Below are 27513 nucleotides of genomic sequence, written 5' to 3'. Positions count from 1 at the left end.
ACTAAATTCTCAGGGGAGATTTTTCTGGTCACTTAAAGAACATAAGCCAGAGATCAAGATTTGCTTCTCTCAGTTGTTGCCATTTTTCACAGCTTCCTTATTGCTTTCTTTTCTGAATGAATCTCTTAACTCTGTGAACTCCCCAAATTTTGCTTTAACCTTAGTTCCAGTCAATGTCATTTCTTGACCATGTGTAATACTGTGCTATGCAAGGGCTACACTATGAATGACACAGTCTCTGCACACATTGCTTTGTCTCTAGGCAAAAATAAAAGTCTACAAATTAGGAATATTACGGACTTTTCTACTTTTTCTGCTCTTTGTTCAAGCAATACCAAGAGGTCGTATTTTCTCAGAAAGTATTTACCAGCTACAAACATTAGACTTTGAGCCAAGCCAAAATAGACCTAATCATATCCTTTAAAGAATTATGACATATATCTGAAAATGTTGAATTATGTTTTCCTTTTATCTTGAGTTTCCAAAGGGAGTAAGATGTGTGTGAATAGTCAGTGTCCTTATTAAGCTTTTAATGAAAACTGGGGCATTTGTCATAGGATTTTTAGTTTGTATTTAGAGTACCTATTTGTGCCAGACATTGAGCTACACATGAGGGATATGAAAACAAATTAGAGCCAATCCACCATCCTGCCCCACCATCCTGTGTCCCCTTATTAAGTTCTGAATCTATTAGACACTTGATTTTTCTTTGTGTGGTAAAATGGGAAACCTTCAAGGAAATAGTTGGGACTGAAAAAGCACAAATTGATAAACGTCAGTGGTCATCAGTATCATTCTCCGGCCTCTTATTAATTTCCAAGGACAGGTGTTTTATTTTTATTATATATTACACTCAACACTAATTTAGTGGCTATGTTTAAAGCTCTTAGGAATTGATCACAAATTTGAACTACACTAATTGAACAGATATGTGTAATAAGACTTAAATACGCATTTCATTTAAAATCTCAATTCTAATAGCACCAAGCATAAGCTACCTAAAATAGTGTTGATACTTATAGAGTACATGAATCATTTAAAAGTGAGTGGTGGATGACACTTCTGATATATGGAAGGAAAAATTGACAGTCTTTCCATTCCTTCCATCTATTTTCAACTTTTAAAATAGCTCTTGTGTTATGAATTTTTCCTACTAAGTGGAAGAGAGCTGCAGGGCTCATTAATGAAAAATTTATGATTTTGTTCTTTTAATTTTTTTAATTAAAAATTGGCAGTAAGATACAAAGTAGTTGCAACAATGAAAAAAGGCAGCATTCTTCACTATAAAATTGATTTCTTTTATTTATAGAAACATCTTTCTTTGGAAGTCTGCATGCTTCAGTTTTTCTATGCTTATATTCAAAGGTAAGATTACTGATATTGATCTCTCCTTACTGTATTGCTAGAAACAGAGAAACATTACTTATGGATATATTAATACAAGTAATGAGTATCTTAATGACCCAGCCATGTATATCCTACAAACCTAAAGACCTAAGGATATTGACAATTCCTAGATAGTAAAACACTGAATTGTGATAAAATCATTTAAACATAAATGAAAAGCTGAACCTACTCTCGAAACTATGCATATTGCAACTGAATCCATTATTTTGGTATAGGTGAACATACGGTAATTCATTCTGCTTTTTTAATGCTAGGAATGATTACATGAAATATCTTCTTACTATCATATTCCATTTTGCATTTAACTGACCTGTGAACAGAAGTTATGATTTGAGTTTTATAACTTCTTACTCAAGAACCTGACTCTTCATCCTCCTTTATAATTCCATTTTATTCACCAAACTCAGCCTCCATTTGTATTCTGTGACTAGCATTGTAAGGTCAGGCTTTTGAGTGTATTTAAACTGGTTGTGACCTAGAGCAAGGACTACCTAAAATCTGAACTTACATACAGAGAAGTGTTAGGGTTAAGGTCAGACTGAAACAAAGATAGTCTTCATTAGTTTTACAGGTTAAAGACTAATGTTGAGTTGACAGCCTTCTATAACATGAGGTAGAGACTTAAAAGGTAAAGGAAAAAGAACTAAGAGGGAAATGAAGAGACCAGGCTAGGGAGTGGGTGACTGTAATATCAGTAGTTAAACTGAGAATTACTGCAGTCGTATTTTACTTTTGAGATCCCATGTGATAAATGGGATTTCAACAGAAAAATGTCTAGATTAAGAAACTGCAGGCTAGGCACGTGGGCTCTCGCCTGTAATCCCAGCACTTTGGGAGGCCGAGGCGGACGGATCACAAAGTCAGGAGATCAAGACCATACTGGCCAACATGGTGAAACCCCGTCTCTACTAAAACTACAAACATTAGCTGGGCGTGGCGGTGCACGCCTGTAGTCCCAGCTACTCAGGAGGCTGAGGCAGGAGCGAATTGCTTGAACTGGGGAGGTGGAGGCTGCAGTGAGCTGAGATCACGCCACTGCACTCCAGCCTGGGCAACAGAGCGAGACTCCGTCTCAAAAAAAAAAAAAAAAAAAAAAAAAAAAAGGAAAAATTGCACTGGGGCCAGATGCAGTGGCTCCTGCCTGTAATCCCAACACTAAAGCTTGATCCCAGGAGTTTGAGACCAGCCTGGGCAACATGGTGAAATTCCATCTCTATTTAAAAAAAAAAAAAAAAAAGAAGAAGAAATTGCGTTGATATTTTACCTATGTTGGTTTACTAATTAACATTAGTAAAAATGAAGTTTTTAGGAATTTTGTTCTATCATTGTCTATAAAAATTTAGAGAATGTTCCACAAACTATTAGAAAACCATAGTTTATTGTGGCTTTTGTGTAAACTGTATTATCTTGCAGAATTCCAGTGCCCAATTTAGTGGATAGCTGGGCGTCACTGTTGATACTTCTGAAAGACTCTATACAACTGAGTCTTCCAGCTCCAGGGCAGTTTCTTATACTTGGGTAAGCAATTTCACTTAAATATATTATTTCAAATAAAAGGATAATGTTAGTTGTCCTAGTTGCCAAGAATTAATAACAGATGTTTTAGGTGACAGTGATCTCTCTGCCTTCTCATAGTGTTCTTGAGATGCAAAACTAGATGTATAAGGCCTGTTTAAGAAAAAAAAAAAGTGGGAGGCAGGGTGAGAGGAGGAAACAGTCTATGTTTATACATATACAAAATGTAACTACACTAACATAAAACTGTTAACAATAGTAGCTGTTCTGTGGTGGTGGAGAGTATGGGATGGAAAGGGGAGGGGGTGATGTAGCATGGCTGAAGGGGAACTTCATAGAGGAGGGTCACTTGAGCTGGGCCCCAAACCTAAACAGGCTGGGAAAATTTTTCTCTCTGTGTCTTGGAGTTTCCTGCTTTATCTTAATGATTTATATGATTATTTGATAAATGTTAGTCACCCATGACTACAAGTACTGGGATGTCATAGACAGTCTCGGTTTTTTGCTTGCCATTATTCTTGATTCCTAATAGGTCCCCAGTAAATACCTGATAAGTGAATAGAGGTGGTGGGCACAGAAAGCCTTTGTGAAACAGGAAGGGGAAGGGTATTCTGGGGTAAAGTACATTGTCTGGTTTGGTAATAGAGCAGGGCACAGGCAGTGGTATAGTGGAGAATAAGGCTGGGTGAAAAGGGAGATGGGAGCTAGGTGGGGCAGGATCTTGAATTTTATTTTAAAGAATTTGGTCTTGCAAGGGAGTGGGAAAGGTTGCAGGTTTTTGAGGAGAGACACGACTGGCATGTTAGTAGTATGCTAGATCAGAGGGGAAAGAGGCTAGACTAGGAATTCTGTTTCAAGTGGGAAGTGTGGGGATGGTTTCAACTATTGATGGGATTGAAAGAACAGGATGAAGAAGGAGAAGAGGCCAGCAAAGGAGATAGAAAGAGAAGTATCAAAAAGTTAGAAGAAAACCAGGCATTTAATTGTTCCAGAACCAAAGGGAGGTTAAGAGGGCATGGTTAACACCTTCAGAGAAGTTAAGGAAGATGAGGAATAATAAAAGGCTAAGTTTGTTGACAATCTGGACAGGCATCCTGATTATCTAATCACCAATTATCTGATGATTTAGGAGAGAGGGTTTGGAGAGGTAGAAGCACAGATGTGTTAACAGCAAATGCTTAGTGTGGGAAAGTAAGTGTTGATTCTTCTTTGAGGATATTTGATCATGTAAAGAAAGAAAGAAACCACGTGCGGTGGCTCATGCCTGCAATTCCAGCACTTTGGGATGCTGAAGCAAGAGGATTGCTTGAGCCCAGGAGTTCGAGACCATCCTAGGCAACATAGGGAGACCCTGTCTCTACAAAAAATTTTAAAATTAGCCAGACGTGGTCACACGTGCCTGTAGTCCCAGCTACACAGGAGTTGTCATAAGGTTCAGACAGAGAATGTATGTACAGTTGTTGGAATCATCACCAAATAACCCTGCTGGCTAATTTCATCAAAAAATTAAGTTCATTTGTTATGATCTATAGCTGTTCCCCTCCAATATTTTACTGTTTCCTCACATGCCTTTTCTTCCTTTCAGAATGAAGGATCCTCTTCTTTTTCAACATGTGCATATTCTGAATGTTAAAACTAAAAGTTGAAAGTTGAACATTTTCAGTTATACTAGAAACTCAATTTCCTTTTAAAATTTGTCAGTTTACCTTTTTGCCAACCATTGTACTGATCCTCTAAAATTACCTAATTAAAAAATAGAAGTTGATGAAGGTTGCTCTTTAGTTTCATTTTACATATTAGTTTGGAAGTAATTGTGCATATATTTTATCTTCTAAAAAATCATGTCAGTGAATATTGAGTAGACTCTTAGCAAATAATGAAAATGGAAATTTTTTTCTTCATGTACTATTTTTAATGTGTTATGGTAAGAAATCATTTCTAGGTTACAATTTAGGATTTTTTTAACTTTTCTGTTTATATATAAAACACATATAGAAAAATATACAAATAATTAGTACACAACTCTACAAATGCAAAGTTTGTAAAAAGTAAGCATACCACTATATCATTACAAACCCAAATTAAGAAACAAAGCACCATGTGTCCCTCCGCACCTCTCCCAGTTACTATTCTTTTCTTTCCCCAAATGTAACCACTATTCTAACACCAAAGATGGATTTCGCCTTATTTTTGAACTATAAGTATATATAAATATTTTGTGTCTGGCTTTTGTTCAACATACGTTTATGAGATTCGTTCATGTAATTATAATATCTATAATTTATTTTCATTGTTGTTTAGTGTTTGAACATTCTGCAATTTGTTTTTTCTTTGATACGGGATCTTGCCAGGTTTCCCAGGCCAGAGTGCAGTGGTTATTCACAGCATGATCATAGCACACTGCAGCCTTGGCCTCAAGCAATTATCCTGCCTTAGCCTACCAAGTAGCTGGAGCTACAGGCATGCACCACCATGCCTGGCCACATTCTACAATTTATCTTTTCTGCCCTTACTGGACATTTGGGTTCCTTCCACTTTGGGGCTCTTACAAGTAATACTGCTTTGAGCATCCTTATACAGTGTCTTTTAATGAATATGTTTATGAATTTCAGTTGAGTCATAGGATATGTACATATATTAAATATTTAAAATGGAAATCAAGAGCATTAAGCCACTTAACTCTTAGTGAGAAATTAGATCGCATTAGTTTCTTTCAGACTGATATTTCCCGTTTCTGTTTTCTCTTTGTCCCTTTTAGGGTTCTGAATGAGTTTATTATGAAAAACCCTAGTTTGGAAAATAAAAAAGACCAAAGAGACCTTCAGGTAAGGCAGTCTGAGTTAAGAGCTGTTGTCAAAAGTGTTTCTCAGTGCACTCAATTTGAAAATGAGAGAGTCAAGTAAGATAAACTGAAGTTTCTTTCAACTCTGAACATTATATGGGAATCAGTAATGTCTATTATAAAATATCTGTGATCAGAAATATAAACTACAGAAGTTCATAACTAGTGTGCATGTGTGTACATATGTAGTTATTTTTTTTAGGATGTAACTCACAAAATAGTGGATGCAATTGGTGTAATTGCTGGTTCTTCTCTGGAACAAACAACGTGGCTGCGACGAAATCTTGAAGTTAAGCCTTCTCCCAAAATAATGGTAGATGGAACCAATTTGGAATCTGATGTTGAAGGTATTCATTTAGGTTTATTATCTGTAAGCAGGCATATATTTACTAAGAAATCATTTTGCCTAGCACTATAAGTACCACAAATTTATCCCTTTTCTCGTGTATAACAAGTAACTTTTTTTCAGTGGGAATTATATATATACGTACATATATACGTGTATATACACACACACATATACACATATAAAATTTGTTTTCAGTGGGAACTAGCCATATATTTAATTTTCTCTTATTTATAGATATGTTATCACCTGCAATGGAAACCGCAAACATAACTCCTTCTGTATATAGTGTCCATGCATTGACATTACTCTCTGAGGTAAATATTAAGCTTTTTCACATGAACTCTCAAGTAGACTGTTTCATTATTAAAAATTAGCAAGTAATTTTTATAGAGAAATTTATAATTTGAGAAACTATTTTGTGCTTCTAGAAATCACTATAAAGAATACGAAGTTTCCCTCTTGTTGCCCAGGCTGGAGTCAAGTGGTGTGATCTCGGCTCACTGCAACCTCCGCCTCCTGGGCTCAAGATATTCTCCTCCCTCAGCCTCCTAAGTAGCTGAGACTACGGGTGTGCACCACCACACCCAGCTAATTTTTGTATTTTTAGGAGAGGGAGGGTTTCATCAAGTTGGCCAGGCTGGTCTCGAACTCCTGACCTCAGGTAATCTGCCCACCTCGGCTTCCCAAAGTGCTGAGGTTACAGGCATGAGCCACTGCGCCCAGCATGGGGAGAAGTGAAGGTGATCTAAAGCCTGCCACTATAATGTATTTTACAATTTACCAAACATTTCTATGTACATTGTCTGACAGGCTTTTTATATCCTATTATACCCATGTCATTTTGTTTCCTCTTTGCAGGTGTGGATAGTGACCTTTACAAGATCCGAACAATAGGACTAAGGCCAAATAGCTGTTAATTGACAGTATTGGAATTTGAACAGTCCAGTTAAATTGTTTGGTTTTTTTTTCTAAACTACATTTTAGCTGAGTTAGGGATAAAAGAATACTATAGTTTCTAGTACTAAATTCACTGTTTACTCATTGTCACAGAAGGTTCTTGAAGTCTTTTCTTTTTGGTACTTCCCTCTCTCAGTTGGAAATGGCAAGATTTGCCCATATTTGTATCCTATAGTAACAATGTACAAAAAACCAGATGGTGGAAAAACTTATTAACATAAAAATGATTCAGGAAGATTTAATTTTAGATTTTTCTAATTTTTAGTAGTCTAGGTTTTCTAACAAACTGAAAATCAGTACCTTGGGATAAAGTCAGTTTCACTTCATAGGTTACTCTTCATTTTTTGTTTTTATAGGTTTTGGCTCATCTTTTGGATATGGTTTTCTATAGTGATGAAAAGGAGCGGGTTATTCCTTTACTTGTAAATATTATGCATTATGTTGTGCCCTACCTCAGAAATCACAGGTACTATTATTATTTAAATAGTTTTTTTAATTAATTCATCTCCTGTTAGAAACAAGTTCTGTTCCCTTATTGCCATTTCTAGAATTATTACAAAATGACAGTTTTACCTTGAATTATAATTATTTTAAAAATGCATATAATATTTTTCTTATGGTGCTTTTTATTTCATATCTTCATGTCACTGTCTTAGGTAAATGGGAACATTTATGTATAACTTGATAGGATGATTAAAGTTAGGACATACAGGTTAAGGTGGTTTTTCTTCCTTGTAGTGCACATAATGCCCCTAGTTATCGAGCTTGTGTCCAGCTGCTCAGCAGTCTTAGTGGGTATCAGTACACACGGAGAGCTTGGAAAAAAGAAGCTTTTGACCTCTTTATGGATCCAAGTTTCTTTCAGATGGATGCCTCTTGTGTTAATCAGTAAGTTGTCCTCTTGTTTGTATTCAGTATGATAATGCACCTCACAGTCTGTTGAAATCAGTTACTCCCCTGGAAAGTTAGAATACTGTTCTTTAACAGTAACAACATAATCTTAATTACATGTAATCCTTATCTCTTTCAGTTGGAGAGCAATTATGGACAATCTGATGACACATGATAAAACAACATTTAGAGATTTGATGAGTGAGTATTATAGGATGACAATCCAAGTTCTTTCCTGTACATGATTCCTTCTTACTGTTTACTTTTACTCTTTTCTGGAGACTAGGAGACTACTGAATGAGCTCTTTGTCAAGTGTCGGTGGGGATATATGCTCTAGAGAAAGCACACTACTTTCTATATGCTATGGGAATATAATCTTGACATTTACAGAGGACAACTTAAGTGATAAATAATAAGTAAAACTATTTGTCCTTTTGCAGCTACTAGTGGAAGGAAGGGGCCATGTCTAATTATTTCCTCATCACACAGCATCATACCCAGCACATAATAGCACTCAATAAATAATTACTCAGTGAATGAGAAACTGACAGATGGTGAAGTGAAAAAGGCAGGCAGTTGAATCCAGCCTATCAGACAAGTCACTTTAAATATATGGGGCTCTGTTTATTTCATCTGAAGGAAGAAAGAGGGGTGTCAAGAAGGGCAGAATCACCCCCAACCCCCTCTTTCTACTCTTATCTTGATTGGTTTTATAGTTTAGGATTCCATTTCGAATTTCATCTGAAAAAAAGAGTTTTAAAAAACGTTCGAAAGTTATCAAACTTAAATAGCAGTGACATTGTATGATTCTGTAGTATTTTTTAACAAATTCTTTAGCCAAAGCTACAGTTTTCTCATTTGGAAAAAGGGCAGAATATCTGCTTTATCTTCATAGGGTTGTTTTAAGGTTCAGATTTATCCATTCAACAAATGTTTATTAAAAGACAACAGTGGGCCACTCATTGCACTAACCTTAATCAAATTTTAAAAGTTGTGAAGGAAATAAAATAGGGCAATGTGTGATGGATTTTACATAACAGCTAAACAGCTCATATACAAGGTGAAACTAAAGAAGCCATCTATGAGAAGGCCTAGGGTCAAAATATTCCAGGAATAGGGAACAAAAATTACAAAGGTTGGCTGGGCGCAGTGGCTCACACCTGTAATCCTAGCACTTTGACAGGCCAAGGCAGTAGAATTGTTTGAGGCCAGGAGTTTGAGACCAACCTGGACAAAATAGCGAGACCCCAGCTCTACAAAAAAAAATTTTTAATTGGCCACATGTGGTATGTACCTGTAGTCTCAGCTACTCAGGAGGCAGGAGGATTGCATGAGCCCAGATGGTTGAAGCTGCAGTGAGCCATGATTGTGCCCACTGCACTTCAGCCTGGGTGACAGAGCAAGATGCCATCACGAAGAAAAATAGAAATAAATTGCAAAAGTCTTGGTATGCTAGCACACTTGGTACATTGAGGGAATGACAAACAAGACAATGTGGCTACAGCAGAATGAGTCGAGGGTGAGTAATGACATGAGGAAGGAAAGGTACGTAGGCAAGGCTATACCAGAAAGTATTTTTAAAGTAACAAGAAGGATTTAAGCAGATGGCCTCAAATATTAAAGGGTTTCCTCAGGGTTTTATATAAATGGTATTATTAGTGGTTTTACCTTATAAAACCTACAGTTCTAAATTTTCCCCTCTCCATCAAAACTCCTACCATTTTGGTCCTATGGCTTACGTATGCTGGATCTGTTTGCCAGCCTGTCTGCCCCAGAGAGGGGCATCAAGTTTTGTACCCCAAGCTCCTCTCAGTTTTGGATGTCATAGAGCATATAGCTATTTTTAAAAACAACAGAATAATCTTTCTTCAAATGACAGTGTCACAGTCTCTTTCACTTGCTTTTTCAGCACGCGTAGCAGTGGCTCAAAGCAGTTCACTTAATCTCTTTGCAAACCGTGATGTGGAGCTAGAACAGAGAGCCATGCTTCTTAAAAGATTAGCATTTGCTATTTTTAGCAGTGAAATTGACCAGTACCAGAAATATCTTCCAGATATACAAGGTAAAAAATGAAAAACCCTTTATCTTCTCTAACTATAGGATTTTGGTTCCTTAGAAAATACTTCTCTAAATTCTAAGTTGGGGTAAAATATATCAAGTGTAGATCAATTGGGAATTAGAAATTTTTCTACTGAAACAACGAAAATTATCAATGCCAGCATCTAAAAGAAATCATCACTGAGTTGTAGGACTTGCCTAAATGTGGTCTCTATTTTATTGTTTAGTTCAAATTTCTTAGGAATTCATGTTTGAGGATGAGGTATAAGATGATTTTGCTGCAGGCAGGCATGTTAGCATGTTCTCCTTGTCGACAAGAATTTGTGTTCTCTGAGAAGACCAAAATATAAGGTAAAGCCAGGAAATTGTGGCTAGAAGTAACACCTGGAGATTTGTAATTTGGGGACTGCAAGGGGGATTATGTAATATTTTTGGTAACTTCAGTAAGCGGGTTTGGTGACCTTCTGTGTCCAGAAGGATATCAGTACACACATCATCACCCTGTACCACCAAATAGCTCTACAATGGGGATTTCTCCAGAACAGAATTATTTGCTGCTCGAGTCAGCATACTCTAAAGCCTCCAGCCTCAGGAGCCAGCATGGGAACATGATAGTTGTCACACTCTAGGGAGAATTTTCTTTTCTCCCAGAAGACAAATGATTCCTAATTTCAGATATACAAAATGTACACTATTTGTCCCTATAATTTTTTTGTTGTTGTTTGTTTAAGTTGACTAGATCAGTGCTACTCAAAGTATGGTCCATGGACCAGTAACCAGTCTGTTATCCCATCCATAAGTATAAAAATTTAGAGTAAACATTTTAAACTTTGATTTGCTATTTGACAGAATCTGCTTAATAAGAAAATGACATTTGTATTCCATGTATCTTTGTTTAATTGGAGTTTTCTTATTATTTTATGAAAATATCTCCAACAGTTTGGCATTTTGTTTAAGTTTATCCTTTACTACAGATAGTTTGAGAGTACTGGACCAGATGATATAGAAAGTTTTATGTGATAAAGATTATTTAGTTATTGAAAATGCTCTGCATTTCTTTCAGAGAGATTGGTTGAGAGTCTCCGTTTGCCACAGGTGCCAACTCTCCATTCTCAAGTGTTCCTGTTTTTCAGAGTATTACTTTTAAGAATGTCTCCCCAACATCTTACCTCACTCTGGCCTACCATGATTACAGAACTTGTGAGTTACTTTTAATTCAGTCAGGTTATAAATCTAAATGATAAAATAGTGATTAGTTTCCATGTGCTTACTAGATACAACAAATACTGGGAGAGAATTGAGCTGTAGTTAAACCAGTTACTGATACTTTTTTACAGTTGAAAATAGTAAAACAAGTCAGATTCCATTTCCATACAGCTTAAATTTACAAATAGGCAACACAGATGGATGGCCAGCTCCTTGTGAATGATTACTTTCTTGGATCTGGTTTAGTGTTTAGTCTGTACTATACTACATTTTTTACTCTGTCAAGGCCTACCGTCCTGACAATAGCAGCTGGACCTATTTACAATAGCTGTAGCAATACCTCTAGTGATAGAGATGGCCGAGCTGGATTTAACTGCTCTGACATATTACATATACTGACTCTTGAAGTGCAGCACCTACCCCAGTTAAACTTGCTTCAGAGAGACTTTCACAGAGATTTTGTAACCTATCAAACAGCAAAACCTTCTCAGGTCCCACCTATACCCTTCTGTTCCCCTCCTCAAACCATACCCAGTCATCCTCATCCTCATCCTCATCAGAATGATTTGGGGAGTTAGGAAAGAGGAATGGGTAAAGAAAGGAAAAGGAATCTATCTCTCTGAAAATCTAGCTTTATAGTTTCCCTGCAAATATAATTGCTTTAATATTTCTTTTATTTTTCTTTTTTTTTTTTTTTTTTTTTTTTGAGATGGAGTCTTGTCTCACTCTGTCGCCCAGGCTGGAGTGCAGTGGCGCAATCTCAGGTCACTGCAAGCTCCGCCTCCCGGGTTCAGGCCATTCTCCTGCCTCAGCCTCCCAAGTAGGTGGGACTACAGGTGCCTGCCACCATGCCCAGCTAATTTTGTTTTGTATTTTTAGTCGAGATGGGGTTTCAGAGTGTTAGCCAGGATGGTCTCGATCTCCTGACCTTGTGATCCACCCACCACAGCCTCCCAAAGTGCTGGGATTACAGGCATGAGCCACCACACCTGGCCTATTTTTCCTTTTTTAATAAATGTAACTCTGTTCCATAATCACTAAAAACAAAAGCTCGCCTTCATCTCACTGGATTTCACCAAATGATTAACAAGCAATTTCACCAAAATTTAGCTCTATGCGGCTGAATTTGCAGTTTTACCTTCAGAAACTAACTATAATTTAAAAGATTCTGAAAACGTATTCTAAAATTTTTGTGTTAATGAAAATACAACTTAAAGATAACTTGAAAGGATTAAATATCCAGTTTAAACATTTAACATTTCTTTCACTTATTTCACCATTTTCAGGTACAAGTATTTTTACTGATGGAGCAGGAACTCACTGCTGATGAAGATATTTCACGGTAATATGTAATTTAAATGTATTCTTGTCCATTTTTTAATATCCTGAAATTCAGAATATTACTCAGCATCTAGGATAATATAGATAGTATTTTTCTGAATACTTATTTATTATTATGTAATTGATTACATTTGGATATAATGTAATTTCACTTATTCCTTAAGCACTTTAGATTGGATTAAGCCATCAGCATTCATTGCCTTGGGCCTCCAGACACAAATTTAGTTTAAAGCAGTACAGTACTGTTTCAGCTGCATGAGCCAGGCTGGTTTTGGTTAAGTCAGATCTGGTCTCTGAAATATTGCAATATATAGCGAACCCTGTTATGGTAGGTAACCTGGAACCAGGCTATCCATATGTGCAGATCTTCCAGATGGTCCCAATTTAATGTACTTTTACTCTTTTTAATAGAGGCAGTTTATTAATGTATGACTAAATATAATTTTTTATTTACACAAATTTGTAGATTGAAAAGTTCTTTAAGACCAAGTTTCTTGAATATATTTTCTTCTTCAGTAGTAGATTTATAAAAAGGATCTCCTGCACTAATAACTGTTTATTATTATAGAGAACTTTCTCATCTTTGCAGAAACTGAGTAAAGAAGTATCTTGCTTTTACAGTTTTTATATTTCTTGAATGTAAGATAAGTTATGTACTACTTTTTTTTAGACAGGGTCTCAGTCTTTTCACCCAGGCTGGAATGCAGTGGTGTGATCCTGGCTCATTGCAGCCTTGACCTCCCAGGCTGAGGTGATTCCCCCACCTCAGCCTCCTGAGCAGCTGAGACCACAGGTGTGTGCCACCATGCCTGGCTAGTGGTTTTTTTTTTTTTTTGGTTTTGGTTTTGGTTTGTTTTTTGTATTTTTTGTGGAGACAGGGTTTCATCATGTTGCCCAGGCTGGTCTCAAACTCCTCGGCTCAAAACGTTCCACCCGCCTTGGCATCCCAAAATGCTGGGATTACAGGCATAAGCCACTGCACCCAGTCTATGTACTGTTTTTACATTCTTAAGAAAAGTGAATTTTTGATTTGAAAATGGTGACATTTCATCATGACCTTGCTTAGCAATTACTGGCACATTTATCTCAGGATGATTATGAAAAATATTAGCTGGCACTTTTAGATCTTTCCAGGAATTCCTGTGAGTAAATGGGTCCAGCTGCTGACAGTCTGTCTCCTGCTTACAGGACTTCAGGGCCCTCTGTGGCTGGTCTGGAGACAACGTACACAGGAGGTAATGGCTTCTCTACTTCATATAACAGCCAGCGGTGGTTAAACCTCTATCTCTCTGCTTGCAAATTTTTGGATTTGGCTCTTGCGTTGCCCTCTGAAAACCTTCCTCAGTTTCAGATGTAAGTAAAAGCAAGGATATTAAATGGATATTTTTGAAAGTGCATTTGCTTTGGTCACTGACATCTATGACTAATTAAAAAGTTTTTTGTGTAAGCTGATTAATAATTTTTACTAAAATATAATTATTTTGGCACAGCACAGTTATTGGAAGTAAATGGTCAATGTGGATATATTAACAGACTATTCAGTCAACAGATTGAGTACCTCCAGATGTGAGATAATGGGGTACATAACTCACATGCTTCAAGTCCAGGGAAGGAGACATACTGATACTATGGTAGCTCATGTACAAGACACACTGAGGCCACATAGCAGAGATCCCTACTAGCTCTGAAGGTTAGAGAAGGCCCTCAGGGGTCTTAACCTGAGGTGGTGAAGAATGACAGCTGGGAGAGTGAAGGAAGATAGAGGCAGCTGCAGACGTGATATGTCTGAAGTGTGGAGAGATCAGTATTGCTGGAGCAGAATATTGAGAAGAAGCTGGAAAGGGACTAAACCATGTAAGACCTTATAAACTGTGTTAGAGAACTTGGACAGCTAAGGAAAGAAGTGATGTTTTTAGGCTTGAATTTTAGAATGCTTATTTTGGCTGTGTAGTGTGGAGAATGGACTGGAGATGGGCAAGACTAGAATGAAGGAGGCAGTTTTATCTTAGATAATAAACTGAACTGAAAGAAATAGGGGAAAGGTTGATAAAAATTAATGCTCACAATCCCTTCTTAAGTGGCAAAAATATTTAATTATGGTTTTTCATATATAAATTTTAAAAATAATGGGCAATCTATGTAACATTATCAAAATGTAGTTAAGGTAGTATGAGAATTTATCCACGAGATCAAATATGTATTAATTTATAATATTGTGTCTTATTTTTCTTCTGGAATGGAAATAATAGGATGAAGAGTATGCTACTGAGCTTTTTCTGTTTTTTATTTGGACATGCTCCAAAATTTGCTATTTTACAAGCTTACTTTTCATTAAATTTAATGGTAAGAACTAGAAATTACCTTTAGAGTCATTCTAGTTCCTTTAATTTTCTCTTCTACTTGAAAACCATATATATCTACTTTTTGATGAATTTCAGTTGTTGGGTATCTGTTACACAGATGTTACTCCTAAGGAAGTCCAGAAAAGCATACTAAACAGAATTGTAGGAAAATGGCCAATATTAACCAAGACACTTACCTTCACAAAAGTGATAACTATTCTCAGGTGCTTTTGGAGGGATATTAAACAGTATGCTCATGACACTGACTTTTTATCTTCCATGTCAAGAACCAAAATAAGTTTATCCTTTTACTTGTCAAGATGTTACTACAAAAGGGAAGGAAACATGCCATTATATTAATTAGTTTTTTAAAAAACTTGTATCTTTCTAAAAATAAAAATCTACAAAGTAGAAAATGTGAAGATTTTAATGATTATCTTGAAAGAGTAATATCTTACCATGATCCATATTTGGCAAGTTCAAAGTATTTCATAAGCTTACTATACATAAATTTAAAAGTATCCATGTAACCATAAAGTTTGAGAGATAGCAATGAATTGGCAAAAGTCTAAAATGCGTAATATATAAAAATAACCTGGTAGAAAAATGGGCCAATGAGCAACACAGTTAATAATTTATAGGATGGTTTCTAAACATAAGAAAAGCTGCTCAGTTGTTCTCCAGAGTTTCCAATTAAAATTATGGATAACCATCAGAATGGTAAAGATCTGAAAGTTGCTTTCCTTTTACTTTTAGTAACAGAAGCATTCTTATTCTTGTTGGAAGATACACTGATATTGTCCAATTGTTCAGAGGTTATATTTACCAAAATTTAAAATATATATTCTCTTTAAGCCTATAATTCTACATCCGAGGATTTATCCTGCCTCTATATTCTCAGATGTGCACAAAAATAAATAAGCATTACATAAGGGTATCCATCGTGGTACTTTGTAAGTGCAAGAAATTGGACAATCTAGGACATTGGCTGTGGTGTACTACTACGTTGCTGTTAAAAAGAAGTTTTATATGATGCAGAATTATCTCCAAGATAGGAAATTAATATCAAATATATATATCCTATATGTATGATTAAATCAAAACAGGCAGCGATCATGTTTCTTTAAAGGAGAGGGTTGTGTGAATATGTACTCTTTTGGGCATAAACTCCCGGGAAGGACATACGAAGCTGACAATGTTGATAGATCCTATGCAGGGAGGGGAGACTGCCTTTCTTTGGTATGCCCATTTATACTGTTTGAATTTTTCCCATGGTCGGATATTACTTATGAAAAACAGAATTATAAAAATTCAAGAGAAGTGCAAAGAAAGCCCTACTTTTCTTAAATTCGTTCAATTTTTTATTCCTTTACTGTGCAACCAGGGAACATTTGACCAATTATACGTTGAAAAATCAAGTCTTTGTCACACTGTTATGTTACAGTACAAAGAGATAAGCTAAATGAAAACATGTTCCTTTTAAGAACCTTTTGCCTATTCGCTAATGAGGAAACAAACATTTGTTGAGTACTTGCTTTGTGCTCATGAAAAAAGTAATGATGCCTGCAAGTTTCATATTTATTCCTTACAACCTTATGAGGTAGTTAATAGTATCTTTATTTACTGATGAAGGCTCAGAGAGGTTAAGAAACATACCCAAAGTAACAAGGCTATGAGTGGCACATCTGGCATTTGAATTTTTATAAGCAGTGGGGTCATGATCTTTCTACTACATTATGCCACCTAATCTTAGATGGCACAAAGTCTGTCTTACTGATGCTTATGTCATTATTCTATACATAGGTACCGATGGGCCTTTATTCCAGAAGCCTCAGATGATTCAGGTTTGGAAGTCAGAAGGCAGGGTATACATCAACGAGAATTTAAACCTTACGTGGTACGACTAGCAAAACTTCTTCGGAAAAGAGCAAAGGTATCGCATTCTTTTGTGATTGTTTTGTTTTACATCACTACATGTTGCATTAGTGAGGTATTTATTAAATACTTCCTGGGAAACTGAGAACGTTATCAAGTTGAGCTATTTTGAAAACAAGTCCCTGGTTTTAAGAATTAATGTCCGTAAGCCTCATATTTCCAGACATTAGAAAACATACTGCATGTATTTTAAAGGAATATGTGGTTATTCTTTTTTTTGAAGAGAAGAAAAAGGAAGGCTTTTGTACATTAATAACATCTACCTTAAAATATTTTCCCCTCAAAAAAGAAAATAAAAACCTTGGAACCATACATGTGAGTACTTAAGACTGTAGTCCTGAACAGTCATGTCAAAAACTTGAGAATGTAATATGTTCATCTTAACGCCATGATGAGAAACAAAAGTATGAATTGATTGAGAAAAATGCAATACAAAAGGGATTTTTAGAACGTGTCAGAGTTGTTTCAACAGAACTAATCAATGGGTAAGAAGATTATATATTTTAAATTTGTAAAATATGAGTCAGATTTCATTGAAATTGAATGAGCTAGAACCTCAGTCAGAATAAAGGAAATAATCATTAGCATTCATTCTGTTTATCTATATGAAAAAAATATATGCTAAAATTCATTTTCTAAGTATTTTTCACTTTCTGATTATAACCTACATTCAGAAATGCATTCCTTATCCTGATCGAATACAGCTATATAACCGAATCTAAAGTTTCACAAAACAGTTCTTGCCCTTAACATGTGAGATATTTTCCTTTTTGTAGTTCACGGTGATAATGCTAAGTACAGATTGCAAGACCCCCCCAACCTGCAGTTTTTAAAACAGTGCTCAAAATTAAACTGGCTCTGACTCATTAATATAAAGCATCTTCTTAGAGAAATTATTTAAGGGGAAAAGTAGGAATTTACTTAAAACATATTATACCATTAAAAAGTGTAGGAAAATAAAATTTGTAAAATATTGTGTCTTATATACTTTTTATCTTTCAGTATGCATCATGCTAATTTATTACAGATCTTTGCCCAAGAACCTACCAGCAGTGAAACTGGCATGCTCGCCATTGGGCCTTTGTTATTAACCTTTTGTCAAATTTTCTTTTACATTCAACAAATTTCAAAATCAAATTGTACAATTTGGAAGTGAGCTAGGTTATTTGGTGAGATCTAGTATGCAGTGTGTGCTTTGAGTGCTCAGAAATTTTCCAGTCTTCTGGAGTCCTCCTAATCAGGCAGCAGCTCTTAAACTGAATTCCATAACTATAGAAATGGAATGAAGAAAGTAATTAAAGAGATTTTGCTGGAAGGAATTTACATGAGAAACTTGACTTAAATTCCTAGTTGCTTCTGTAGGGGCTTAATAAAAGGACAGAGATGAGGATGTAAGCTGGGTCCTGAGTTCAGGATAGGACTTCAGTACTTTTCACTTTGATATCTCAGAGTTTGGGCAAGTAATCGTGACAAATCCAGAAGCAAATGTGACCCCAGGCACATGTCCTTTTCTGTTATGCCTGCATTTCATTAGTAATGAGAATTTTTATAAGTCCCTCCTCCTTTAAATAATAAATATGACAGTCTTTTGCCCAAAATTTCTCCCACAGAATAAAAAAACTATTTTGATTGAAAGGCATCTTCCCGTCCAAATCACCTGAAACAAGGTCTTCATGGCCAAGCTACTTTTCACTGGAACAAAGGCTGTGAGTTCTCCTCTTTCCTTCCACAGGACAAGGAGGAGGACTTTAAGACAGTGATTTTGGAGGGATTGGAGATGGCCAAGAATCAGGTGAGGGTGGCTGTTTCATGCTTATGATATGGCAGCAAAAGTTGCCAAATACTGAGACACAAACCCAGGTCTGAATGTCAACAAGTACAAGGGAGGTAAACAGGAAGGAAGTCTTTTTTCAAGTGTAGACTGGTGAAGTCAAAGGAGAAATCATTTGTATGGAAATGTTTGACTTTATTTAATATTGAGACAATACAGATAGTTCTCATTAAGAGCATCAGAAACTCTGAATCAAGTATATTCTTCTTGGTCAAGAGCATAATAAAAGTTCTTCTCTTAAAGGCTCATCTTGGTAGGAATATAAACAAAAGGTTACCCCATAGTTCTCTTACATTTGGAAGTTAGCTATATAGAGGGTGCAAGGGTATTATTCATTTCCCTTCATGACAAAGTCATCTCTGTATGCCCTTTATCATTGAATTGCAGTTTGACTTAGGGGATTAGAGGTGGTATGGTACCAGTAATTGAGTAATGATGGAAATGTGAAAGTCAGTCACAGGACTCTCATTGGTGCCAGTGTCATAGTTAAGAAAGTAAGTAAGTTTTATATATCCTATAATCTAGACTGGAACCTAAATAATTGCTAGGAAGCAAACTTAAGTGATAGCTGTTAAGTTTTTTGGTTTGTTTTTGACCAGAGATGATGAAGAAGTAGGTGATCTTTTCTTGGTTTGCTCCTGGACTCTTCCATTTTTAACATATATTTTTAGTTTGGTGCAAAAGTAATTGCGGTTTGGGACCATGAATTTTAAATCATTATAACTAGGTTCAAACAAATCTTTATTAAATCAATATAGGAATCATTACAATCAACACATTTTTGCCGATGAGAAATATCGGTTTATTCCTGTAGCATAAAAATCCATGCTTCCAAATTTGACGAACTCTTGGAAACCATTTTCTGCATCCTGCTAGTTGTGGAAGCGGTTTCCTTGCAAAACGTTGCTGAAATCCTAAAGAAGTGGTAGTTGGTTGGCAAGAGGTCAGGTGAATATGGCAGATGAGGCAAAACTTCATAGCCCAATTAGTTCAACTTTTGAAGTGTTGGTTATGCGACATGCGGTCCACTGTTGTGGTGGAAAAGAATTGGACCCTTTCTGGTGGCCAGTGCCAGCTGCAGGCATTGCAGTTTTTGGGGCATCTCATTGATTTGCTGAGCATACTTATCAGATGTAATGGTTTCACCTGGATTCAGAAAGCTGTAGGGGATCAGACTGGCAGCAGACCACCAAACAATGACGATGACCATTTTTTGGTGCAAGTTTGGCTTTGGGAAATGCTTTGGAGCTGCTTCCCAGTCCAGCCACTGAGCTGGTCGTTGCCCATTGTCGTATAAAATCCACCTTTTGGCACACGTCACAATCCGATCGAGAAATGGTTCATTATTGTTGCGTAGAATAGAGAAGATGACACTTCAAAATGACGATTTTTTGTATTTTTTCACTCAGCTCACGAGGCACGCATTTCTTGAGCTTTTTCACTTTTCCAATTTGCTTCAAATGCCAAACAACCATAAAGTGGTCAATGTTGAGTTCTTGGGCAACTCTTACAGTTGTAAGAGGATCAGCTTCAATGATGCTCTCAATCCATCATTATCAATTTCCGATGGCTGGCCAATGCACTCCTCATCCTCAAGGCTCTAGTCTCCTTTGCAAAACTTCTTGAACCATCACGACACTGTTTAGGCACCGTATGTTCGTTAGCAGTTCCTGGGCCAAATGCATTGTTGATGTTGTGTGTTGTCTCTGCTGCTTTATAACCTATTTTGAACTCAGAAAATTGCTCCAATTTGATTTTTTGTCTAACATCATTTCCACAGTCTAAAATAAACAGCAAGTAAGTCACTAGCAAAAAAAAAAAAAGTGAGAAATGTGCCTAAAATGATGTGTAACATAACCACATTTATTTAAGAATGTATTCCAATATAAAACGGCAAATTTCAACAATGCAAAAACCGCAATTACGTTTGCACCAACCTAATTTCCTTTTTCAGGATTTTACTTTAAAATAAGCAACAAGCTTGAGAGCACATAGAAGAAAATAAGCTGGATTTTGTATCTGCTTGACCCACTAGGAAACTAGTGATATTAAATTATTAGGTAAACAATAAAAGTTTCTGAGCAACATCTGATCTTAGAAGGCAAACTCCATTTGTTAATATGACAGATTGTAATTCTTCCTAAGTCTTCATGATTTCTTTCTTCTGTCTAGTTCATTGCTTATTTTCATTATCTTTATTTAGTGTGGTATTGTATCTGTGATCCTGCCCAAGTTCAACCAACCTCAGTTCTCTCATATCTTTCTCTAGACAGAATGATGTCTGTAGCTGTGTTTGTGTAATTCAGGTGGCTTCTCAAACTACCCTCTTAATACACAAATTATTTGTGTTTATATTTAGTTGGCAGAGTTTTCACATTCCTTCTCATTTGACTTCTCTACTAAAAGTTAGTTTAGATTGTCCCATTTTATAAGTGAGGAACCTTTGTGTATCTTGCCCAAGGATGTCGTTAAGTATGGCAGAGCCAGCACTCTAAACCAATTCCTTTGACTCCAGGTCCAGCTTTCCTCCCTATTTTGTTTAGCACAACCCAGAAGGAGAGAGCAGTGTCTCTCCTGAGGGATACCTTCCTTTCTCTGTGATGCAGTATTGACAGTAATTATTCACTTTGGATACTGCTATCATCATGGCAAATTTAGGCTATCTAGATAAAAGGGAATTAACTATTTATAATAAAAGGGGATATAAAATGTATAGAGCACTTTGTTCCTTTTTTCTGTAGTCATTTTGTGACCTAGTCCTTGGTTACAGTAGTGAGGGTTCAGAAACCTGGGAGCTTTTTGAGTAAATACAAAGCACAACATAAAACTTTTATGTTTGACTCTATTCCTGTTCAAAGCGATTTCTGTTAACTAAGCTTATCTGTGCATTCTAGTTGGGAACTATTACTACAGTGTTAAGACTGCTCCATATAAAACTAAGAAATGGCAGTAAAAGGTCTCAGAAGCACCAAGGGTTTTGATCAGGTCAGGAGTAGAAACGTAATGTCATTTGTATTCATTTCTTGACCAGTTGCCAATGTTTATTATATCTTTTTAATTTTTCTAACATAGCACACTGTCTGTTAATACCAGTTCACTTTTGTTTTCTGCAGAAAAATCCAGAGGAAGACAACTCAGGGAGAACGTTGGGTTGGGAGCCAGGGCAATTGCTTCTCACCATCTGCACCGTGCGCAGCATGGAGCAGCTCCTGCCGTTCTTCAATGTGCTCAGTCAAGTCTTCAACAGCAAAGTCACAAGCCGATGTGGAGGACACTCAGGGAGTCCTATCCTCTACTCAAACGCCTTCCCTAATAAGGACATGAAACTGGAGAACCACAAACCATGTTCCAGCAAAGCCAGGCAAAAAATAGAAGAGATGGTAGAAAAAGATTTTCTGGAAGGGATGATAAAAACTTGAGCACCACCGGTGGTTCCATTTAACTTATATGTAAATGTAATTATTTAAAACACATACACTGCTCTGCATTGTATAGTTTTTCCTTTTTTGTATGTAACAGAACACATTTCAGGTTGTATTTAATTTAAATATTTGTATATAAGAGCAAATGTCTGAATGTGGCCTGAATCAAGTTTAAATATTGTTGGCTTATACTGATTATGGTGCCTAAGAGAACTATATATATACACACATGTAAAGTCCATTGTTTTTATTGTCCTGAGTTGTCTTAAACCTGCAAAATATACACTACCCATTTTTTTTTTCCATTGGTTTCAGGCTTGGTTTAATTAAGATTGGTTTGGGATTTTTCTCTTTTCCTTATTAACCATGTTCTGGTATCAAGAGTGGTGTTCCTTCTCCATCGGAGGCTGGAAAACGTATTATAATTAGTTTTTCTCCCACATACCTTCACCAAGAGCAGTGAAGAATAACTGAAGGCTGGACCATGCATCCTTACAAGTCTCAGTATGGAAGAGGGATGGACAACCCCCTCTTCACACCTCTGAGTTCCTGATGGCATTAGTCATATAGGTAAGTCATCTAATAATCTTTCTTAAGACTCTGCAATGGAAAAACTAGTTGTATAAAGTCTTCTCTGCCCTCTTCATTTGTATCAGCAATGGGGAATGCTGCAAAACATCATCTTGCTCATGTGACGGTGATGGCAAAGATATCACAAGGAGTTGGTAATAAGATTTAATTATCCAGTAGTCTGCATGAATTGTTCCCCACATAAAACTGTACAGTTAGTGACTGAATTGTATACTTAAGCCCCAGTATTTTACATTAGTGAGACTGAAATTAGAGGTAAATTTCTTTAACAAGTGTAAGGCTTATCTATTTACAAAGAATTATTCTGGTAGTGTTTAAGAAAAACAATCAGATCTAGAGACAATCCAGTAGGCTGCATTGTAAACATTATGATTATAAATCTCTTAGTAGGGCCATTATTATTGACAGTTTTTTAAAGACTTGTAAAAAGTCCAGTTTCTCAAGAATATGAAAATTATCTTCAGAAACCTGGTTGGGGCCTTTCTCCAATTCCTCCAGCCAGCTGAAATACTGCCAAGCTCACTTCATGTGCAAGGTGATCTGCACTTTCCTGCAAATTACATTAAAAGAGATTAGATGAGAAAGATACAGCATGTGTCTAACATGGGCAAGACCATGTTACTTGGAATTCTGGGGAAGAGAAGGGTGAGTCTTGATTTTGTTTCACTAACAAATTCCAATGAAAACCTTTTTTCATCTTTCAGTAACAAATTCCAAGGCCCTTAAATGGAAAACAGACGAAATTCTTCTAAATAAGGTAAGTTTTTAATCAATTCAGATTATAAAAATAGCTATCATTCCAAAAATGAAAAAATTCAATAAAACCTTCCACAATTAGCCTAACAGTAAGTAAGTATTACTGCCTCTGTTGCCGTCTCCTCATCCATCATGGATATTCTTTAGACTCTAAGATGGCTTAAGCTTCTGCAAGAAAGCTGCCAAATGTCTCCTTCTGATTCCCTATTCAGCATGCTCACTGTAGTCTGCCGTGGCTTTGCAGACTCTTTAAGGAGTATGTGAAGAGGCCAAATAATAAAAACCCAGACCACAGGTCTTGACCCCTATCAGGGAAACAGGCACCAGAGTAAAGCTGTCATTTAAAGGAAATATTTTGAAAAACAAGAGTTCAGAATGCTATCAGTTGACTTAGAAATGAACTACAAAGCTAGTTGTTTTCATAATGTCACAAGATTATATTTTTAAAAGAAAAGGATCATCTACCTTATAGTGCCTAAACTAAGTATTTATTAGTTATTCCTGCCATGGTTAAAAATATGACACTTTCAGGCGGTCTAGAATAAGTCAAAAATATTTGGGGAAATAAACTGAGTGGGTCTAATTTTGTTCAATTTTATAATTACTGCTGGTGAAAATAATTTTGTAGTCTTAATGTGAACCTAAAAGGCTCAGCAAAATAAAGCCTAATCATCATAGTGAGATTCTAAAAACTATTAAAATAGTTTGCCTCTGTATCACCTAATATTAGGCTCTTTTTCAATAGAACTATCCCAGCTTACTTGTGAGTCTGCTTCTGCATATACTCGGACGACATCTTCTGTACCAGAGGGCCGCACAAAAGCTCGGGAAAGCTTGTACTTCTTCACCAGGTCATTGATTGCCTCCTGTAATCCTGGGGGTGTAACTGCTTGTCTTTCAGCATTGGTAGTGCTAATAACTCTCCTGTCTGCAACCTAAGTGCAAGCATTTCATATTTGTTACTATATTACACTTCCTTTCAGAAGCTTAACCTGTTAAACATAAATTCTACGAAAAGTGCCAGACTAAATATAAAATTACATTAAAACTTCTTATTTCTCCAAGATCAGGGTAATTAATTTCAACATTTGGACAACTTTTCTCTTTTTCTTCAGTCTATAAAGATAATGGATAGTAAATACGACATGACTATATGTCCCATGTCACACATAACATAAAAACAGGATAAGTGGTAGCTCATTATATAAGAAGGCCGATAAGAATCTCTTAAATATGCCAGAAATAATCAGAAAAATCAATAGCCATTTCTCTGAACTGTGGCTTTAGTACCTCCAATTGTCTTTCACAAATTCTGTTGGTGAATGTGTAAACTGGCATAAACATGTACAGAGAAATCAATGAGCAATTTATCTGAATTTTCTCCCTCAGGAAGTATTCCATGAACTAAACATAATGCAGAGTAAGTACTTTCACTTGAAATGACAGGGGATCTGAGTTTTGCTTCAAAATAATGTTGGGGCCAGGCGCAGTGGCTCACACCTGTAATCCTAGCACTTTGGGAGGCCGAGGGAAAAGGATCACTTGAGCTCAGGAGTTCAAGAACAGCCTGGGCAACACAGTGAGACCTCGTCTCTAAATAAAATACCCAAAAGAGTATTGGGAGGGGGTATGGAGAATGTATAGGGCAATAACTGAAATCTGCTGAAGCTGTGTACACAAAGTTCATTGTGTTGTTTCTCTACATTTATATCTGTTTTTAATTCTTCATAATAAAATCTCTTTAAAAATGTGATGCAGTCATTCATATTATTTATTATATAATAAAGTTGGAAACCAAATACTTCTCAAACAATAGAATGTTAAATAAATGAACTTACTCTATAATTTTTTTCAGCTCAAAGATAATACCGTTAAATATCATAAGGCCTTCTTTTTTTTGAGATGGCATCTCACTCTGTCGCCAGGCCGGAGTACAATGGCATGATCTTGGCTCACTGCAACCTCCACCTCCCGGGTTCAAGTGATTCTCCTGCCTCAGCCTCCTGAGTAGCTGGGACTACAGGTGTGCGCCATCACGCCCAGCTAATTTTTGTATTTTTAGTAGAGACAGGGTTTCACCATGTTGGCCAGGCTGGTCTCAATCCCTTGACCTCATGATCCGCCTGCCTTGGCCTCCCAAAGTGCTGGGATTACAGGCAGGAGCCACTGCACCCGGCCCACAAGGCCTTATTTTCTGTATATCATGTATGTATGTATAGAATGAAACAGGAAACATTTGTCAGTGAGACACAGAATTGGGATAATAGGTTTTACTTAGCTAATATTCAGAAAAGTTATTTTAAAGTTTCTCTCACACCTGAACTTTAAGTTGTCTGTTTGGAAGATCTGTATAGAGAGCATCCCACTGTTGCACAGTCAAGCCCTTCAGAGCCAAGATTGCCTCAATCACCAGCATGTCAGAAATAGCATCACCAGCTGCCTGCAAAATGGGGAAACAAATAGAAGAAACCACTTAACACAAGCAAATCTTGGAAATGGATGTTTTTCTTAGAAAACCAATCACAGTACAGGTTGAACATCCTTAATCTGAAACATGTTGAGTGCCAAAATAACGTCACAAGTGAAAAATTCCACACCTGGCCTTCTGTGATAGGTCAGTCAAAATGTGGGTATACAACTGCCAGGTGTGGTGGCACACATCTCAGTCCCAGCTACTCAGGAGGCTGAGATGAGATGATTACTTGAAGCTAGGAGTTTGAGGCTGCAGTGTGCTGTGATAATGCCTGTGAACAGCCAGTGCACTCCAGCCTGGGCAACACAGCAAGACCTTGTCTCTTAATAAAAAAACAAATGCACTCCTGACCTGTCAGGAATTCAAAACCAGTCTGGCCAACACGGTAAAACTCCATCTCTACTAATATAATATAAAATTAGCAAGGTGTGGTAGTGGGCGCCTGTAATCCCAGCTACTCGGGAGGCTGAGGAAGAACTGCTTGAGTCGGGGAGGCAGAGGTTGCAGTGAGCCAAGACTGCACCACTGCACTCCAGCCTGGGCAGTAAAGCAAGACTCCATCTCAAAACAAAACAACAACAACAACAACAAAAACCCCACTAAAAGCAGGCCCACAGTTCATTGAGCATCCCCAAGGGAAAAAGACCCTGTCAGCCTCCTTCAGCTATGATATATCGTTTCCATGCATGCCAGATAAGTATCATATTTTTTACTATTAAATACTTGTATGTGAATAAGTATAAAAAATGGTTGCTTATTGACAGCATATAAATTCAGAGTCAGGAATGACGGTGATGCCAAACAACCACAGATTGTCCAATGGATGGCTGAGAGTGACACCTTTGCTTTCTGATGGTTCAGTAGACACAAACTTTGTTTCATGCACTAAATTTGCAGTATTCTATAAAGCCTTTAATCTTATGTAACATACATGAAACAAAAGAATTTAGTGTTTTTGACTTGAGTGCCACACCCAAGATGTCACATTATATATATGCAAATATCCCAAAATCCAGTGAATCTGGAACCCAAAACACTTCTAGTCCCAAGCATTTTGGATAAGAGATACTCAGCCTATATCCTATGCTTTCTCACATGCAGCATGATTAACTGAAATGTTTTTGTGGATGGATAAACATGAACAATGAGGTGAAGATCTCCATGGAAGACAATGAAAGGTGTAACAAAGAATACTGAAACTAGCTCTTGAGAAACTTGCCTTTAGTACTCCTTATCTATAAAATGAAATTAGACTGGATAACTCTAAGGCTCAGCCTAACATTCCATCACTCATTTTTCTTTATAATTAGATCCCTTTTGAGATACTACCCCACAATGATAGAAAGCATCAAGATAAAATGGAGAAATATGAGCTTTGGTATAAGATATAACTGAAGATAGATCTCTGTTTCTTCACTTATAAAATGGGAATTACAGTAACACCTCTCCCTATGTTACTGCAAGGATTACACAGTAAAGTATATAAAGTGTCCAATGTGTGCAAGACACTCAAATAATTGAATCGCTTTCCTCTACCCTGAGTACTGCTTTTCCACTGCCAAACGACACTCCAACCCCAATCCCAACTAACCCACA

The 27513-nt window shown here is 36.7% G+C and overlaps 2 protein-coding genes across 11 annotated transcripts in view; one reads left to right on the top strand and one right to left on the bottom strand.

The window, feature by feature from the left end:
- Positions 1-22400, top strand: part of DOP1A (DOP1 leucine zipper like protein A) — a 110108-nt gene extending 87708 nt beyond the window's left edge. For 4 of the 7 annotated variants that reach the window (XM_023205192.3, XM_023205187.3, XM_023205188.3 and 1 more), the window contains 15 exons: positions 1310-1365; positions 2821-2925; positions 5681-5747; positions 5967-6111; positions 6348-6427; positions 7427-7536; positions 7809-7958; positions 8101-8162; positions 9872-10024; positions 11084-11220; positions 12513-12568; positions 13756-13920; positions 16713-16842; positions 18577-18636; positions 21789-22400. In XM_023205192.3, the coding sequence (XP_023060960.2) occupies positions 1310-1365; positions 2821-2925; positions 5681-5747; positions 5967-6111; positions 6348-6427; positions 7427-7536; positions 7809-7958; positions 8101-8162; positions 9872-10024; positions 11084-11220; positions 12513-12568; positions 13756-13920; positions 16713-16842; positions 18577-18636; positions 21789-22094 (1782 nt within the window). In that variant the 3' untranslated portion in view covers positions 22095-22400. The remainder of the gene's footprint in view (positions 1-1309; positions 1366-2820; positions 2926-5680; positions 5748-5966; positions 6112-6347; positions 6428-7426; positions 7537-7808; positions 7959-8100; positions 8163-9871; positions 10025-11083; positions 11221-12512; positions 12569-13755; positions 13921-16712; positions 16843-18576; positions 18637-21788) is intronic. The other 3 variants (XR_002730189.3, XM_023205193.3, XM_023205191.3) reach the window with 3 other exon arrangements.
- Positions 18790-27513, bottom strand: part of PGM3 (phosphoglucomutase 3) — a 28298-nt gene continuing 19574 nt past the window's right edge. For 2 of the 4 annotated variants that reach the window (XM_026454538.1, XM_026454539.1), the window contains 3 exons: positions 25762-25884; positions 24206-24379; positions 18790-23238 (listed from right to left, as the gene is read on the bottom strand). In XM_026454538.1, coding sequence (XP_026310323.1) covers positions 23149-23238; positions 24206-24379; positions 25762-25884 — 387 coding nt within the window. In that variant the 3' untranslated portion in view covers positions 18790-23148. The remainder of the gene's footprint in view (positions 23239-24205; positions 24380-25761; positions 25885-27513) is intronic. The other 2 variants (XM_026454540.1, XM_023205194.2) reach the window with 2 other exon arrangements.

The sequence above is a fragment of the Piliocolobus tephrosceles genome, chromosome 5 (assembly GCF_002776525.5).
Source record: "Piliocolobus tephrosceles isolate RC106 chromosome 5, ASM277652v3, whole genome shotgun sequence".
In the NCBI taxonomy this organism is placed as follows: domain Eukaryota; kingdom Metazoa; phylum Chordata; class Mammalia; order Primates; family Cercopithecidae; genus Piliocolobus; species Piliocolobus tephrosceles.
The sequence above is the reverse complement of the archived record's forward strand: the minus strand, read 5'-3'. Positions and strand labels throughout refer to the sequence as shown.